This window comes from Diospyros lotus, chromosome 1 (assembly GCF_014633365.1).
Source record: "Diospyros lotus cultivar Yz01 chromosome 1, ASM1463336v1, whole genome shotgun sequence".
Lineage (NCBI taxonomy): Eukaryota > Viridiplantae > Streptophyta > Magnoliopsida > Ericales > Ebenaceae > Diospyros > Diospyros lotus.
In genome coordinates this window covers 37,223,871-37,243,013 of record NC_068338.1, presented here as the reverse complement: position 1 = coordinate 37,243,013, position 19,143 = coordinate 37,223,871, and the positions used below count along the sequence as shown (strand labels likewise).

Below are 19,143 nucleotides of genomic sequence, written 5' to 3'. Positions count from 1 at the left end.
TTTATGAGGATATTTTTTAAATGAGATAAATTTTACATTAAATTAAATTTAATAATATCATAATCATGATTAAATTAAAAATTTTAATCTCAGTTAAATTTAAAGTACGTGTTCACAATTGTAACAACTGGTTGAAGGATTTTTATCAGAGCCCTGAAAATGACTTTATGCTGACTCGCAATATTGACTTTATTCTGGTCTCTCTATGTCCCACTCTCTACGTCTTCCCTGCTAGGATTTGAGAAACTGTAGCATATTTCTTGAGTGCTGAAAAAATGTTACCTGGGAGCAACGTTAAGCAGTCTTAATTTGTGGTCTTCAAGTCTAAAATTTGACTGCAAAAGATTGCAAGCTACGCGGCACCTTATATATCAAATGCATTGGGAGTGTGAGTTGTAATGTCCAGTGTCAACGTTTGGTAGAGATATTACTTGTGTTGTAACACAACCGCCCTGGAAACTAGAGGTTGACAGATTCTTCCACAAAGCATATGCCTTTACTAAAAGCCGATCCCTACCCCCATAACCTATTAGCTAGTGCACTCGTGTCTAAATTATGTATTGCAAGCCACAGGATCATCTTAGCTTTTTCATCGTTTTCCCTCTTCTGCTTTATCTTTGTCCTTGTGCGATGACTACTTGGCGGAAGCTTTTATGACTAGGCCCTATGCGTCCGTATATAATATATATATATGTATATAATAGATAGATGTAAAGTTGTAGTCTTTCACTTTCATTTCATTATTAGCAGCACCGTATGCATGAAGTGAAAGTGACAGGTAGACAACTGGCATGTCGCTCTCGATTAAGACATTTAACTAGGAAAATTCAGTGCTATAGAGTAGTCTTATTTATTATTTGGATCTGGCTTCCTCCTCAAATAATTTGCGTACGTTACTCCGTCTTCCAGCATGATGAAAGGTCAAGGACTATAAATTTTTCTCGAAACTATCACCAGAGAATGATGTGGTAATGGTAATGCCACGGTAGGTTATTTATTTCAAGGTTGTGTGGGAATGACAATGGGTTCAAAACCCCCCCGTCTCTTTATCCTGTTATCCCATCTTCCATCTCAATCAACATTCTCGTTCCTCGTGGATAATATATTGCAATTTTCGTTTGGTAATACCTGTTACTATTATCCCGGATATGAACTTTGGTTAGTATTTTATAAATAATATCCTTTACAAAAAGTGTGGGTTGCATTATTGCTAATTGTAGGGCATTTTAGGTTGTGATCTTGCTTGTTTCTATTTCCGTTATTTTTGTAGTTCTCGTAGACACAGACTAAAAAAGGCCAAAAGCATATTTTTGCTTTTGAATTTTTATGTTTTTTTAATATAAGTTATAAACTTTTGTGGATCTAAAAATGTATTTGAAGTGTGTAAAATCACTCATTTAAGTACCTATCTAGTGAGTGATACACGTGTGCTGCTGACATGATAATTTTTTAGTGTCTCTTTTAACTCTTTCTCTCTCTCTGTGACATCTCTTTTTTCTCATAAGTCTTTTAGCTCCCCTTCTCTCCAACGGCGTCTCAATTCTCTCTCTCTCTTTTTCTTCAACTGTCTCCTCTCTCTATTCAACTAACTGTGAAGAATCATCTTCTTTTCCATCCTCAAAATCAAACAATAGTGAAGAGAGAGTGAATTTGAAGAGACGTCAAAGAGAGAGAGTGTTGAGACACAACCAAATAAAGAGAGGGAGACTAGACATGTCAGATCTAAGGTGATACAACTAGTGAAAGAGAAGGGAAGTTGACGAGACATTAGAGAGAGAGGGGGAGTTGAGGAGACGTCGGAGAGAGAGAGAGGGGGTTGAGGAGATGTCGTCAAGGAGAGAGAAAGTTGAGGAAGCATCAAAAAATTATCACATTAGTGTGCATAAGCATCACTTATTGATCAAGTATTTAAATGAGTAATTTTGGATGGTTTAGGGACACATTTAGAATTACAAAAAAATTAAGGATTTTACAAGAAAACATGTAAAAGTTAAGGGACAAAAATATGTTTTCGGCCCCTGAAAAATTTATATAAAGACTTGTTCCCTTTGATGCAGCATGTAACTAGGAGAGATTTTTTGAAATAAGTAAAAATATGTTGTTGTATTTGTCATGAAGGAATATGATAAAAATATAATTTATGTACCCAATTCCAATTACGTGAATTTAAAATTTTTGACATGTTTTGTTCGGAGATGTGATTATGAGATTTTGGTAGGGCGCTAATTTGTTTACAGTTTAGAGTAGTGAATTTTAGTGAGATTTTGAGTTGGAAAAATTCTGTTTACTAACTCAGTATGATATTTTGGATTTTGTGAATTCTCGCAAATTTGTTCATTTTTTATAATTAGATATTGGCCTGTTTGTTGCAGCTTAATTAAAGAAATTATAGTTTATAGTTTCTATAACTTAGAATAAGTTGTGAATCTGTTTGCTGCAGTTTCTTAGAAGTTGTAGTTACGTAGTTGTGGTGTTTGATATCATAAAGTGTAAAATAACTTATTTTTGTATAATTGTCTATAATACCCTTAGTAGTTATAGAATGATAATTTAAAAATTAATTAGTGTATATATATAAATTTCAAGTGTTATAAAAAAATTAATTAAAGTATAGAGAGAGAAAGATAACGAGAGAGAGGAAGAGATTTGAAAATGGAGATGGCGGTGGAAAAGAAAAACTCATGATTACGTAGACAAGAAGGTAATTTTTTGCTAAAAATAAGAGCAAAATTGTCATAAAAATGTAATTATTTAAGCAGAAGTTGTAAAAGTTGGAATACCCTAGCTTTGAAAAAGTCAGTTTCTATCCCTTCTAAAAATTAGTAGAAGTTATAAGTTAGAATTTTATAAGTTAAAACAAACACTACATCCTAATTTTTTTGAAACTAGAAGTTAGAAGTTATAGCTTTTTAAGTTACAATAAACAGGGCCATTGTGTTGGTGGGACAAAATTTATGTTTGCAGTTGTTTAGTTCACATTAAGTTGTATCTAATAGATACTTGATAAATGATCCGAGAGCAATGCTTGACAAGGAGAAATAAAACCAACGTTAGGTTTGAGTTTTCTTCGATGACACTAACTAGATTTGAGAAGGTGAATGTGAACGGGGTGGGCCGGCAGTTCACCTAACGAAGCTTCTAATGAGTAATGAATAATAATGAATAGGAAAAAGTCAACCTGATCCGAAGCATGCGGCGGGCTAATACGAGGATCACGTATGTCGAATTTTTTTTCGTTTTATTTTAGGAAGTGTTTGTTAAAATATGCAAAGAGAAGAGTTATCAAGATAAATTTGAAATATTTTTTGAATCAAAATATGGAATGGTCAAGATAAGATTAGCGAAGTATTTTAAGATTTTTATTATATTGTTTGTTATTTTTTTTAAAATTTATTGATAATTATATTTTTTTATGTATTTATTAATGCATATAATAATCACCAAGATAATTTTTTTATCAAAATATCTCTATTATCAAATTTGTTAATATCAACAATAAATTTATAATTAAAATAATATTTTATAATTAATATGAAATCTTAAAAAAATAAAAATAGTATTTTATTTTTTAAATTCATGTTCTAAAATAGATTTAAAAAAAGTTGAAAGTAAAAATAATTATTGTTGAAATTATAATAATTTTATTAGATAAATAAAAATGGTTAAAATATATTTTTATAATAAATAATAAATATAAAATTAAATAAAATAATTTAAAAATTAGTGAAAGAAGTTGTATTAATTAATAAAATATATAGAGAGGAATTTAAATTTTAAAAATTGATAGAAGGAAGAATGTTATTTAAATTTGAAAAATTATTAAAACATATGATAATTTAAATAATATTAATTACAAAACGTAAATGAATAAGTTTTTCTAATAAATTTAAAATTTTAAAATGTATTAAAGGTATATATGTAATTGAGGTTTATTTGTAAAATATTAGATAAATTTATCTTAAAAGGAAAATAAAAAGTCACGTGAGAATTTTTTCAGAGATAGTAAGATAAGTTTAACAAATACATTTGTTGTTGCTCGGTAACAACAATAAATTTGTAAAAAGGGAAATCGCAGATGGGTGGCCTTCTGATGGACGATTCGAGCAATGAGTGACCCTCTCGTGGTGTATCTGAGCGATGGATGAGTCTCCTGAGGGTGGAAACGGTGATGGGTGAGTCTTCTAGGGGTGGAAACGGCGATGGGTGAGTCCCTTGGTCAGGTTGAGAACGATGGATGACTTGCTAGAAAAAGAATCGGTTAGGGGCGTGGGCGAGGGTCCTCGTGTGAACCCTCTGATGCTTAAGTCAGATCACCGCAAAAGTAGAGTACTTGAAAGTAAGAGTGTAAATATGAGAGCAAGAGATTGCATACCAAATAAGGGAAAAAAACCTCTTATTTATAGCAACGAGACGGGCATTCATGTGTCGCGTGTCTCGAGTTTCACGGCAAGAATCTTGGAGAGGCGATGACCGAATCTCGCGAGAGTAATTTTAGGCCGATTCTCTTGGAGGCGCTGGCGTAAGAATAGGAGGCATGCTGGGGTAAGTGTGGTGCCCCGAGTAACCCTCACTCGAGGGTATGTGTGAGCGTAGAGAAAGAGAGCACGAGGGGTCGTGCGCGCAGGTGCACGGGGCTGGGTGCGAATTGGCTTCGCGAGTGCGATCGTGTGCGCGGGGGTGCGCACAGGGCCGCGCGCGCGGACAGTTGAGCCGCGCGCTAAGGCTGTAATACCTCATGTTCGTATGAGGTTGTCACGTGATTTCGATGAGTTTAGAATATTGAAAAATTGGCTTGATAGCAGTTATAAGTATCGAATCAACTGCAAGGAATGATTTGGAGTGAAATTGTCTAAGGAAAATGATATAGTCTCGATATGCATCCCAAGATAGAATTTATGGTATGAAAAGAAATCGGATCGAGAACAATTTTCGGTATAATTAAAATGCAGCTGTCATTTAAGCTGCAAAACCGAATGGAACCCTAGGGGGGCTTCGATTTTGCGTAATGAGTAACCCTTCAGTGGTTTCAGGATTAAACGACAGCCTGGTGAGGACACTGGGGCGAAATCGTCCAAATTGAGTAACTTTAAAGTTATTAATTTCGTGTTTTCGGTATCGTAATGTCAATTAATTCAGTGTTTGAGGATATTATTGTAATTAGAGAATTATTCCAGTGAGATTAAGAAGAAAATTAAGACTTATGTGTAATTTTCTTTAGTAATAAATTAGTATAATATATAATTATATATATATGCGTGTAGAGGCACACAATAATGGCCACGCCCCCAGCAAATCTCCATACCCTGCAACTCCCAACCTCCATGCTCTGCAAACATGTGGCGGCAAATTGAGTATGCTATATACACAATAGGGAATGGTTGGGCACTGAGGTGAGAAAGCTGTTGAACGCCTATAAGTAGAGAACGTGAGGAAGCAGAAAGCATGGCAGTGAGCCATGAGAGCTTCGGCAAGCAAATGCAATGGAGGTCAAGAGCAAGGAGAAGGGAGAGAGAGCAAGATCGAGAGAGATCAGAAGAGAATGAGCGGTGGCCAAAGAAAGTAGCAAGAGCAGAGGAGAGGAAGAAGAAGAAGAAGAAGAAGAAGAAGAAAGAAACAAAGAAAAGAAATAAAGAAGAGAAAAGGAGTTGGGCAGGTGGTGTGCACGTAGAGGAGAAAGAAAGCAGGAAGAAGATGAATAGTGGAGGAAAAAAGAAAAAGAAAAAGAAAAAGGAAATTTAGGAAAAATGTCAAAATCCTAGAAAATTCTAGAAAAATAGAATTTAAAGATTTAGTAATATTTCAGAGATTTTGGGTGAGAAAATGGTTCAGACACGCGTTTTGGGGATATGGAACGCATATTGAGGAAGCCTGAGGAGCAATATCAAGGTAAGAAAAATTTTCTAGAAAATTTTAGAAATTTAAGAATATTATTTTATGAATTTTCGTAGTGAAATATTTGAGAAAATATTTTAGAAATATTTAATCTAGATTTATTGAGGAAAAATAGGAAGAAATAGAGAGAAAATTATAGAAAATGCTAGAAATTATGAAAAAATAGGTTTGAATGCTTATTTAAATAATTATGGTGATTATGATGCTTTGAGGTTTAAGTTGAAGTGATTTGTCAAATTTTGAGGTTGGCACGCAAATCGAGGCAATGCACGAGGCAAGGCACAAATATCGAGGTAGCTCGATAAGCTTGAATATTTTTAGTTTTATGGAAAATACTTGGTTTGTAAGCGATTTATGTTCCTCAAAAATATTTTCATCATATTGACATACTCTGATATGTACCCATCACGTAGACTGCATACATGACATAACTATGAAATGCATAAATACACGTTAATATCATTGATCACTCGCATTGAGGCCATATGGAGTACGAACTGGCACCGTTGCCTTATCAAGGGTGTACCCATACACCCCGGTTTCGAAAGACGTGGCTGCAAAAATAGTAGGTAGCATGAGGGGTGCAGTTGACACCTACGATGAAAGACATTGCTTACACACATGATATAGCATTATGTACCCTTATTTAGATGGTTCATCATATAATTTGGGTTTTTGCCCCTGGAATATTCAAACGTTCCAGATGGAGATTGTAGCAGATTCGAGAATAAATAAGGCATGAAATGGCACTTAACAGAGTGTATGAAGAATGAAATGTATGTAATGTAGCCCCTGTATTTAAGTTCTACTACTTTAGATTATGAACGTTTGAGGAATATTGAAGATGTAAAAACTTATTTATGATTAATGTTAAGATATCAGGTTTCGATCATTGTTTTCGCATTTAATGTGTATAGTGATTCTCTTTTGAGATTAATGTATGGGAATTTTGGAACGTATTCGAGGAATGATGTGATTTAGCTTTAAGTTTGAAGAAAAAAAATTATTGTCCCAGAATTGTCCTATGTTATAACGCGTCCGGAAAAGCAGGGCATTACAAAGGCGCGGCCTCCCCCCCAATAGGGTCACTCGGGGGTACTTTAGCCCCGAGCGACCCTTACTTGGGGGGAAGGCTGCCTCTGAGTGGGCAGGGGCGCGGCCCCTACCAGGCAATCGTGTGCTGCCTAGCAGCGCATGCGGGGGCCGCGCTTGGCGCGCCCTTCTGCTCCCCCTAAATGACCCTCACTCGAGGGTGGCGTCCTTTGGTCCCCCTGGGTGGCCTTCTTTGGGTGGTTGGCCACCCATTTGGGGGGGGACTCACCACGTGGCACTCCTTCGGGTTGCCACATGGCGCTTCCTCGAGCAGTCACGTGGTGCTCCCACCCTTCTTTATTTTTTGTATTCTTATACATGACAACATTCAAAAAGCCAAATATTCGAAATGTTTTCCTCTCATATTTGACTTTTTTTTCTCTTATATTGGTTAACAAACACCTCCTTAATAGAAATGAAACTTTGAAGAGATTTGATAACTCTATTAGGCATTTGAATTATTGCTGGGGCTTTATTTGGGTTGTTAGGAGTGAGTAGGTAAATTGAACTAATCAAATCAAACTGACAAGTTCGGTCGATTCAGTTCAATTATTTTAATATAAATAATCAAAAAATCGAACCGAATCGTGTAACCATAAACCTCACCCAATTGAATCGGCCAACCCTCCCAATGCAAGCGCGACACCCGAACTGTGTACCCATCCCCCTTCCCACACGGCACCCGAATCTCGATAGGCTACCTTTTCCAATCTCCATCCCTTGCCATCGTCGATAGCATCTCCATCCCTCATTGTCACCGATAGTGCAATGTCTATTTTCTGACTCTCTTTTCGTCTCTTCTGACTGTGTCGGTCATCTTCTCATCTTTTTGTCCTCTCTCTTCCTCTATTATCCCTCGTCGATGGCCCATTCGATAAGTTTTTCGGCTACTTTTATTTTATATTGAAACTTAGATCTTCTAAAATTCAAATATTTTTTTATTTTTGGATATGTGAATCATCGTGGTTGGGGGAATCCGATGATCAGAATCACCGATCAATTAGATGGCTGACGACAACAGCAAGGTCGAACTAATGTTTGATTTATTGATTATTTTGTATTTCAGTTCGATTTTCGGTTTGATTCAATTATCACAGCTTCGATGTCGATTAGTTTAGTTTATTAGGGTTAGTCGGTCGATTCAGTTCAGTTATTATATATGGTTCAATTCGATTCATGATTTTTAGTTAATTTGATTCGATTATAACCGATTGTGCATCGAATTGAAATTCTTAAGTACATATATTTTCTTAAATTTCTTTCCCTATTATATTTATATTTGTATTTTTAAGATTTTCAATCTTCTCCTCCGACCTCATCTTAGCTAGATTAATTTTCTCAACAATAGATAAATATCATGGTTAAATGTATCATCTACACATCGAGCCGAGATCTATTGTTCCCAGTAGTTGTTTTTTTCTTGTCCACCCAATGAAAATCAATCACATCATCCATTTTTAAATAGTGTTTTTAAAAAAAAAATCATAAAATCAAACCAAAAAAATTATAAATAACATATATATTAATTATATATGTATTATTATTTGATTTTATTATTTTTTATTTTATTTTATATATTTTTTTAAAAAAATACTATTTAAAAATGAGTAATGCAACTGATTTTTATTAGGTGAACAAGAAAGAGGACAGCCATCAGTGATGACAAATCTCGACTCCTTCATATCTCATCCCATGTAGTTTCTCTTTTGTCAAGACATCTAAACACTTTTAATAAAAAATTTAAATTAATAAATTTATATTTTTCATATTATATAATAAATTGGCACTTTTAATTAACAGTTTAGGGTAATGGGAAAATATTTTTAGAATAAGACAAATTAAATATATATATATATGTGATGAAACCAATATTTCTCAATTTCTTTTGTTATAGGCAAAGAAATAGAATCATTTTTATTCCCTTGACTTCCTATATTTGTTCTTTTAGTTTTTTAACACTTTATCTAAAAGTTTTTTTTTCTTTACCAAAAGCAAAAATAAATTAAAGATAGCAACCAAAGGACTTTATTAACTTTTTTAAACCCTATATCGTTAAAGGGAAGGAAAAAAGTAAAAGAAGCTTCATTTCTTTGAAATGATTTGAGTAGAGTAGGGTATGAAGGAAAAAGAGTGGAAAGCCCCAAATTCAACAAGTCAAATGACTTTAAAGCTGGTATTGGGCTTTCTAGCCCACATAACATGACATGACTTGGAAAAGTGAATTTAGGTACGTTCTTTCTTATTTCCTTGGCTTTTGTCCAAACATGGTGTTAGCTCTCGCTCCACTTCCCGCAAACAGTACAGGATAGAAAGTACATGGCCAAAATTTGCTATTATTATACACAACAATAAAACATACAAAGAAGATGTTTTCACTGTCATGGGTGACCAATCAAAAGTTGAGAACATTTTTTATGTGTGTCCAAAACATCATATATTATAATTATAATAAGTTATGAATCTGTGTTTATAATGAACAGATGACCACATGATTAATTATTTAAAGAGTGCGTTGCTGCAGTTGCCTTTTATTCCCAAAGAAAGAGAGAAAGAGGGGGGGTGTTGGAAACCACATGTCAGGAAACAATTTGCAGGTAGGTATGAGTGAAACGTGCGTGCGCTGCAGGTGCCAAAAAACACTGTCCGGTCCTTAAGTCCTCCAGTCAATACCTGGCAACGGTCGCGACGGGCAACGCAGTGGGGCTTAGTTACCTATTATTATTCCCGGCTTAACGTTAAAACGAAAATAATCAATCCATCCCCCTCTGCCCTTTCCAACTACAAACTACAAGCGTTAGCCCCCTCTTCCTTCAATTCATGTTCAAAATTGAATTACAATTACAGAGGCAGTTAACTCAAAAGAGTCTCGCGACTGAGAACGTATACAATGAATTTCACGAAAAAGACAGAAGGCAAAATGCCTAAAGGCTAAAGCCGATGAACACGGCACGGCCTAGCTAGCTCCTTTCCATCCCGCTTTTCTTGACAAATTTTACCTGTAAAATAATGAGCCAGAAAATTCGCCACTATTTACAACATCGCAAATCCTAATCTCGAAATATGACGTCATTTGCCATCCTCAGCAACCGCGGCACCGAGCCTGGCGAGAACTTCCTAGCGAACAAGAAGGGGTCGCGCCGTTCCGTCACAGATGAATCATTCCCGTTCATCTCTTCATCACCGTACCTGGGCCTGTGACTTCGGAGGACCAGGATTAAGTCTGGCCCCACCTCCGATGCATTGTACATTCTGGGATGTCCGTCATATCGGCCAGCCCAGTCCACGTGCGTGAGCGTAGCGGGCACGCATCCACGTGGATCCTTCATGCTCAGGAGCGTTGCGAAGTAATGCTCCTCGGGATAACACGCGTCGTTAACCAGACACGGCAGCATGAACTTCGCCCACAACCGCCGGTCCCTCACAATCATCCTCGCGTGCCTACGTGTCACCACGAAGAACTGGGACCCAATCCTGAAATCCTCGAACGGCACCTCCGGCAGCATCGCGTCCTCACCACGCGCAGCCCACCGCTCGTACGCTCCGACCTCGTTGCTCAGAATCTCGATGAAACTCTTCCCCGATCCGACCAAAGTTGCGTACGTGAACTCGAACGAATGGAGCGGTATGCAGGACGGCGAAAGAAGCGCAAACCTGGAATTCGACCTGTCGTGGAGGAGCGCGTGGGATATCAGCCTACGCGCCGCCGAGGTTAATGTTGGGGAGTGGCGGCTCGTGGGCTTGGAGGGTATGACTCGGCCTTCGAACACGCCAGAAAACGGCGGGTGGTACCGGAATCTCGGGTCGGCGTGGATGTATATGTTGTACAGGTTTCTGGGGGCTTGGTGGAAGTAGAGTTCCCAGAGCGGCGCGAAGGGGAGCGGCGCGGTGGTAAGGAACATGAAGGCGAGTTTCCTCGGCGGCGAGGGCATCAAATTGACTCGGGCTGCGCGGCGGAACAGTGATTCGTCACTACTGTCTTCTGCCCGCTGATTGGTGGTTATGTTGTTAGCCATCTCTTGTTGGTTTTTGGTTGTGTGTTTGAATGTGGTTAGTGGGTTGGGTCTGCTCCTGTTCGGGGAAATGGCTACAGGGGTTCGGACGAGGTCGCCGCCGTCTGCAGCGGATGTGGGGGTGGTGGCCGGCGAGATGGCTACGAAGAGGACTGCGAGGGGGACGCAAAGGAGGAGGGCGCAAAGGAGTGAGACTGGAGATGGAGACAACATGGTTCATCACTTCATCTGTTGGAATGTAGAGAGAGAAAAAGGGCCGGGGTTTGGAGATAGAGAGAGGGATTTCGGGAGGTCTGGTTGTGGATGGTGGTGGCAAAATTGACGGCGGAGATCGAGTGAGAGGGATGTGCTTGCTTACAGCGCAAAAGAAGAGAAACTAAAGGTGATGAATTCTTATAATCATTTTCATAATTTTAAATCTTTTTAAGTATTATATCTAATCATTATTGATCTCCATTGCATCGTGTAAACAAGAAGAATCTTTTACTATAATTCTTCTACTACTACTACTACTACTACTACTACTACTACTGTATAGAAGAAGAATCTTCTCTTTCTGTGTTTTACTTATTTAAAAATTTCGTAACTTTCATATTATTATGGAATAATATAAAAACTCACAGCTATATATTATTAGAATTTTGAGTAGTGTAGTGTGTTAATGTGACTTCACTTCACTAGATCGAGCATTTGAAACTTGAAAGTTTTCTTCTTCTTAATTACGTGGAAAACATGTAGGATTACACGTGGCAAGCATGCGGCCAGGTGGACTACCTACCTTCCAGGTGGGTGGGTAGGTAGGTGGGTAGGCTCCAAAAAAGAGTCATAAAAAATGAGAGAGAATTTTAATTAGTACGCTTAAAAGATAACTTAATATATTTGCCAATCTAAACTAAGCTAAGCTAAAGGCTAAAGCTGCAACAACCAAGTACACACATTCGGCTAGAGAGTAGAGACCATGTAGAGAAGAAGAGAATTGCTACTTCTTCATCCAAGAATTCTTTAGAAACAAACACATAATAAGAGTCTTCGAATGAGTGCTGTCATCAGCTCTGTGGATTATTATTATTATTATTATTATTATATCTCAGTTAGCCACGCAGGATTTATTTATTGCACGCTAGCAAATGCCATCATCCAAAAACAAAAAACATTTTAAATATAATTAATTCTCTTTGGAAATGCTTTATCGATCTTTTACTTAATTTCTTTGATAAATAAAAATCTTCTTAAACTTACTGTACAAAAACAGTGCTTTGTACATTTATGACAGGAAAGTGCTTTGTAGGTCTATTCCGAACTAATTAGTAATGTTTCTTTGTTTTTCAGGGATTTGAATTCTATATATATATATATATATATTTTTTTTTTTTTTTCTTTCCAGTTGGAGAACCGATCAAGGTGACTTAAGTATCAATGGATTTAGATTAATTTCCTGGGTATTGGTAATTTCAGAAATTAAACTTACACAACTTCAAAACCTCAGATATGTTTGTTTAAAAATGTTTTATTATCTCAAGTTTAAGCATTTCTTTAAATTTTGATCGTTATTAAAACGTTGTCATATTGTTGCCTGATCAGTTATCCTTAATATTTAGGTGTGCTTAATTACATAATGATGATGATGATATGTTGTTATTATATACCCTTTGCTATTCATTATTCCTATATTGCTCTTCCTCTTCCTCTTCCTCACCCACCCACCTTCTTCCTAGCTCCTTTTCCTCCCGTCCGTCCTTGTAATTTGTTTCTCTTCTCTTGTATCCATCCCCGCATATGTACGTACATTGTGAATTACATGCGGTGGTTTGAGAATGTTGTAACATATTCCCGGCCCCGCCTCCTCCTCCTCTCTCCCAATATGCTTGTAAGAATTGTTGACAATAAAAAACCAATTAGTTAGGTTGGGTACACAATCTTCTTTCAATGTTCTGGCTTTTATATACTTATTACACTACAAGAATTTTGAATTTTAGCGACGGAATATTTTCGTCGCTGAAGTGCTCGTCGCTAAATTTTAGTAGTGACAGATTTGTCGCCAACTTAGCAACGAAAAAATTTTCATCACTAAAGGCAGGTCTGATTGGCCATCTTTTCCGTGAAAAATGGTCATTTTCCATCTAAATTTCAACTTTTAAAGTGTTTGATTGACCAAATTTTTCATGAAAAATCTTTTCCCACTTGGGGTCACATGACTCTCTTTTTCCACTTTTGCTATCAAATGAATTCTCATAAGGGGGAGAGAAATTATTTTTCAAGCAAATGCACTCTCATTCCCGACTCTCTTTCAGCCTCAGAGCCTGTAACAGTGAGTCTGCAACAGCTAGGAGATGGAATCCATCTTTAGCATCAGATAGGGGTGGTAGCCTTCTTGTAGGGGCTGGCCGACGACAAGAGGCTGAGGTGGGGCGACGACCTTCTTATAGGAGCGAACCATCTTTGTTGATAGAAATACACTATCATTTCTATCAACAATGCACTCTCATTTCTGTGTGTATATACACACACACATATAAATGTATATATATATAGATAGACATAGAGAGTTATATAAAGAGAGAGAGATGGACAGAACGAGAGAGAAATCATCGGTAAATAATCTGTTTACTGGACCATCTTTGTTGTAAAGAGAGGCAACAATCCTTGGAAACTCCCCATCTCTCTATTTCATCAACAACAATAACAACTAGCGAGGAATGATGAATGAATTAGGAGATGTATATTTGGTTTATTTTTTTAAATATTTTGTGTATGTATATTTGATTTATTTTTTGTAATTGATTATTGATTTCCGTATTTATTGATTATCTGTATGTGTATATGTGATTATTTTTATAGAAAATAATCACAATCAAATACCAAAAGTTAAAAAATTAAAATAATTTTTAAATAAAAAATTAAGTCAATCAAACACATTCAATTTAGATTTTCCCTGGAATTTAATTCTAGGCAATTCAATTGCTTAGAAAATATTTTCTTTCATGTAAATTTCATGCTTGCAATCAAAAGCACCCTAAAAGTAATTTTTTTAATGCTTATTGATGAAAATTTTCATCGCAATTCTGTCTCTAATTCAGTTGTTCGGTATGACGACCAAATTAAACAGTGATAGAATTTTTCATCGCTAAGAAATAAAATATATAAATAAAAATTTTAAAATTTATTTTAGCGACAGAATTTTCTGTCTCCAAAAAATAATAAAAAAAATATATAAAAGAAATTAAATTTGCGACGAAAAATTATGTCACTAAATATATCAAAAAAATAAAAAAAATTATAACGACAGAATTGAGTCGCTAATTCTGTTGTTAAAATAAATATATTTTTAATTTTATATTATAATTAATTATTAAATTAATCTAAATAATCTAAAATAATTTTATTTTTAATATAAATTAAAATGAGAATTATTATAGAAATTATAATATTTATATTTATAAAATAAAAATTAATATTCAAACAGAATATTAATAAAAATTAATGTATCATCTTAACTGTTACATCAAAATAGCTGCGAAACATAACCGTCTAGATAATAAAATATTAATATCATACTGACAGTTACATTAAAATAACTAAAAAACATAATCGTCTAAATCCTCACCTGCATTAGGCGAGTCAGGCTAGTGAGTCGACTGTGGATGAAAAAAAGAAAGAAACATGCCACGAGTAGATGTAGTAAGTTGTTCAATCAAAACTAGCATTTCAGACATTTGTCGTCGAAAGTCGTTTAACTCCTAAGCCTGCGAGTTTATCTTCTTTGTCATTTCTTGTATGGTGGCATTTTTTTGAAGGCCAAATGAGACAATGGATGAGCTGCTGACGTCAAAAAATTTCGATTGGATAAGGATCACGTGCCGTAAATATTCTTCTTCTTGTTTTTTTCGCTGGCAACCTAGATAAATATTTGGTCACAATCTAACTCAACTGGCTGATCGGATCCCTCATCCGATTGAGTTATCTGCTCTAGCAAGTATCCGTACGTTTCATATGATAATTTAACCCAAAAAAATAGAATAAGTTAATTACGAATATTAAAATTTACGTTAATTATAAAATTGATATTATTTACAATACAAAAAAAACTTGCAACGACGCTTCCAAAATGTCTGTCGAGGTACATCCTCTCTCCTTCTTCATTTTTTTTGAATGAGTTTATTCAAAAACTTCAGTCAGCGTGGACTCCCGGCTCCCTCCCAAACTCCCATTTCTAAAAAGAAAAAAGTGATATATAATTAATAATTTTAATAATAAAAAATTATAAATATTAACAATTTAAATCAATTAAATTTCTTACCAATCATCTGTTATGCTTCGCTGAAGATATGGAGCCTTTAATGTGGCGGGAAGGACCAACGCTAGGGCCACTCGTCTTACTTAATCGATTCAACAACGCTTGTGCAGACTGTTTCTTAAAGACTTTATCTTGTTCCCATTTCTGCATCCAACGATCCGAGACATCATTTGACACAAAATGATATTCTACCATTGTGTTTAGTTTCGATGATGAAAAATAATACTTTCTTTTATTCTCAAGTCATGAGTCAAGTTTATGATTTTCAACAAAAATCAATTTCAAATACTTTGTTAAAATGAAAATCAAATGATTTATATTCTTATACATGGAGATTTGTACAAACATGTATTATGATAAAATCTCCTAAAATGATTTTTAAAATAGTTTTGAAGTCGTTGGTCAACATAGAGCTAAAATTGTATGAAAAATATGAAAAATCATTTATGTTAATATCATATTTCAATATAAGCTTTTCATACTTTAAAACATGCATGAAAGATTTTGGCTTGAAATTTAAATATTTGTTAATCTGTCGACCGATGTCTATGCATCTATAGACCGGCAGAATGCTTGCACAAGGAACTGTCGATCTGCTCAAATGATCCATTGACCGGATTTTAAATATTTGCTAATCTGTCGACCAATGCCTTGCATTTGTCAACCATTTGTGTCGCTAAAACCCCCAATGGCTAATTTTTCCACTCACCCAAAGTGGCTCTTCCACTTCCAACGGCAAGATTCGTGCATGGGTTATCAAGAGACTATAAATACAAGTCAAATGGGTGTTTCAAAAAAATCAAGAGATTACATTACAAGCTCCCAAGTGCTAAGATCATTGTTGTGCTTCATTGGTAAATTCGTTCTCTTTCCAAGGCTTTGTATTTATTTTGTTAAATTCATTATCAAGTCTTGTCTTTATTTTTGAGAGAATTTGTAATTTGTAATTTTCCTAGCTTGTTTTACTAGAGGGCCTACATTGCTTGTAAGAGGATTTTGATTCTTAGCTTGTTGTGTTAGAGAACTTACTTATTGAAGTAAGGGGTTAAAATACCTAGCTTGTTGCTAGAGAGCTTGCTTATCTAAGTAAGAGGTTGTAATTTTCTAGCTTGTTGCTAGAGGGTCTATCTAGAGAGATATGAGGTTTTTAGTGAATTGATTGAAAAATTCTTAGTGAGGAGTTAAGGTAGTGGATTAGGCTTGGTTTAAGCTGAATCACTATATATCGTTGTGTCTTTTATTTGCTTGTACTCTTTGTTTTATTTCTTATTCCAAGCATTTTATTAATCCTCACTTGCACTAAAATCTCATTTCTTATTAAAAGGATTTTCAAGTTCAATCAAAAATTTAAAACAACTCAATTCATCCCTTCTTGGTGTTGGTGCCATTACTATTCAAATCTAACACAAAAGTCGATTTTCTATTAACATGCCACTTACGAATGTTATCAATGCATCACTTAGTTGCCTTTTGTGCCCACTCTCTACTCACTAAATGGAAAAAATTTGGAAACAAAAATAAGATTAAATAGCTAACACATTTCTCCATTGATAATTAATAAAAAAAATTATTATTAATTTAAATTTAATACCGTAAATTCATTCCAATACAAGCCCTTCATCTCTAAAGACATTTCTTTCCAAATGTGACTCTTTTTGTGAAGACGTTTCTTGAATATTATCGATATAATATAGGAGATGTTCACTGTACGATAAAAAATACTCTTATATATATAAATAATAATAATAATTATATTTTAAGTGCCAAAACTTTATACAAATAATAATAATGTTTCTTAGTTTCGTTAATTAAATTTATTTTTTATTAAAAAAAAAAGAGAGAAAACTCTGTGCTATCGATTGTTTGCATGAAATTTGGCGGGAGTTTGGATTTTCTAACCTCAAATTTGTGGTGTCTAGTTGAACATTTGAGTTTGGGTCATTTTGTCGGCTGAAACTTGGGGTCTGTTTGTCCATTCATCACGACCGCTTTACAATTCGTTGTGACGGCCCAAGCCCAGTTTAAGCTGCCCAACAACTGCGGAAAGCCAACGGCCCACTAGATTTGACTGTTGAATACAATAGATAAAATAATTAATGACATTCGTTAAGAAATACTAAACAATATAATATATTGATTGATTTGAAAATATATTTGAATCACAGGACATTCAATGTTAGTGTTGCCTTAAACTTACAACGGAGACGGAAAATCTTTTGGGATATCTTAATCGTGTTGGAATGGTTCTCCATTTGATTTGCAATAAACAAAAAATTCTTATTCTTAAGCAGACGCCACCAATATCCAACATTGGCGGACAGGCTCTCCATGGATGTCCAAACCCAACAAAACAAAAGGTTGATGGGTCACCTAATGAGTAATGTATATTTCAAGTGAGGTTTGGTGAATGTTTTTCAATGGTTTTGAAGAGTTAATAGAGTCTCCACGAAGCAAAAGTGGCTTTTTTTTTTTTCTCCCATTTACATTGTTTATGTCACATTTGCAACGTTTTTCAATTCCTAACCCAAATGACTTTGCTCCCTCATAATTTATATACTAATACTATACTTTCACCATCTAGAAATTGTCTCTCTCAAATAACATTTTTTTTTTATATTGGGCATTTATCTATTGTTGGGACTGTAATCAAGTCAGAACCTTTTGACATTAGGCTGTTACCTGCACCATTATTGATAGTGAAGTTACATTATTATCCTTTTAGGATTCAAATTTTAGTAATGAGAAAGATTCACTCTCTTGTTACTTTTTAGTTTGACGAATCCAAAAAACAAAATATTTAGCATATTTCAAAACAACTATTAGAAATCATCATCCGAGACAACATCATTAATTTTAATTTTCTCGTTTAATAAAAAGTTAATTTGACTTTTAATAGTACAAATCAAAAAATTTAAAAATTAAAATTATTTTTAAAATAATTTATATCAATTAACATAGAATCAGTCTACTCTAATTAAGGCAGACGTAATAAACACTCCATGCATAATAAACAATCCATTTAAAGAGATGAATTTTTTTTTTTTCTTTTGACTTAAGGCAAAGGGACGTTATCTTCAATTCAAAAAAGTGGAGAAACTTGTCTCTTAGTTTGGCCAAGTAAAGATTGACTAGTGAATCCGAGAAATTCCATTGTTATATGGCAAGTTGGTTAGCAAAAGACAAAATCAATAAACACACCCGTTTAGTCTCCTTAATCACCCAACCAACTTTGATATGAAATTACACAAGAAACTATATAATAATAATTTTTGGATAAGGTCCAAAATGACTTCTAAATACTACTAACTAGCCGTACCAATTAAACATGCAGCTTTATTTGTTATTTGACTTTAGAGCATCTCCAATCCTTCTCTTTTAAGTGCCCTATCAATGGATTTGTGATCTAATCTTTCAAATTTCATGGCTTCAAGTTGTGCCCCAAATAAATTAAATTTATTTGAAGAGAGACGAGGCAATTAGGGTAGGCACGTTGTGGGAGAAGAGAAGAGAAGACAAATGAATGAATGTATTATAGGGGTGGGTTTCATAAATGCATCAACTCCTCCAATGTCATATTATTATTATTATTATTATAACAACGAGTTGGCCACATGCCATTGCTGTCTCACTATTCACTCATGTGGCTGCCAATGCCATCATCATCATCATCATCATCATCATCTTCTTCATGACGCATGCATTGGCTAGATGGTATCATAAAAAAATTATAAAAACTATTTTTACACAAAAGAGTAATATTTTTCATAAATGTTTATCTTTGGCTACAATGACCAATATTAATCCTATCCTAATATATATATATATATATATATAATTCAGCAAATCATTACACAA

General features: G+C 34.9%; 1 protein-coding gene across 1 annotated transcript; it reads right to left on the bottom strand.

The window, feature by feature from the left end:
* Window positions 1-9,763: 9,763 nt before the first annotated feature.
* LOC127813193 (glycosyltransferase BC10-like) lies at window positions 9,764-11,344 on the bottom strand. The gene has a single exon (XM_052354012.1). It carries the CDS (start codon window positions 11,205-11,207, stop codon window positions 10,032-10,034), a length of 1,176 nt encoding a protein of 391 aa, XP_052209972.1. The 5' UTR covers window positions 11,208-11,344; the 3' UTR covers window positions 9,764-10,031.
* Window positions 11,345-19,143: the final 7,799 nt, after the last annotated feature.

Excerpts from the sequence above, each read along its gene's own strand:
- LOC127813193 (XM_052354012.1), bottom strand. The coding sequence starts at position 11,207 with ATGTTGTCTCCATCTCCAGTCTCACTCCTTTGCGCCCTCCTCCTTTGC.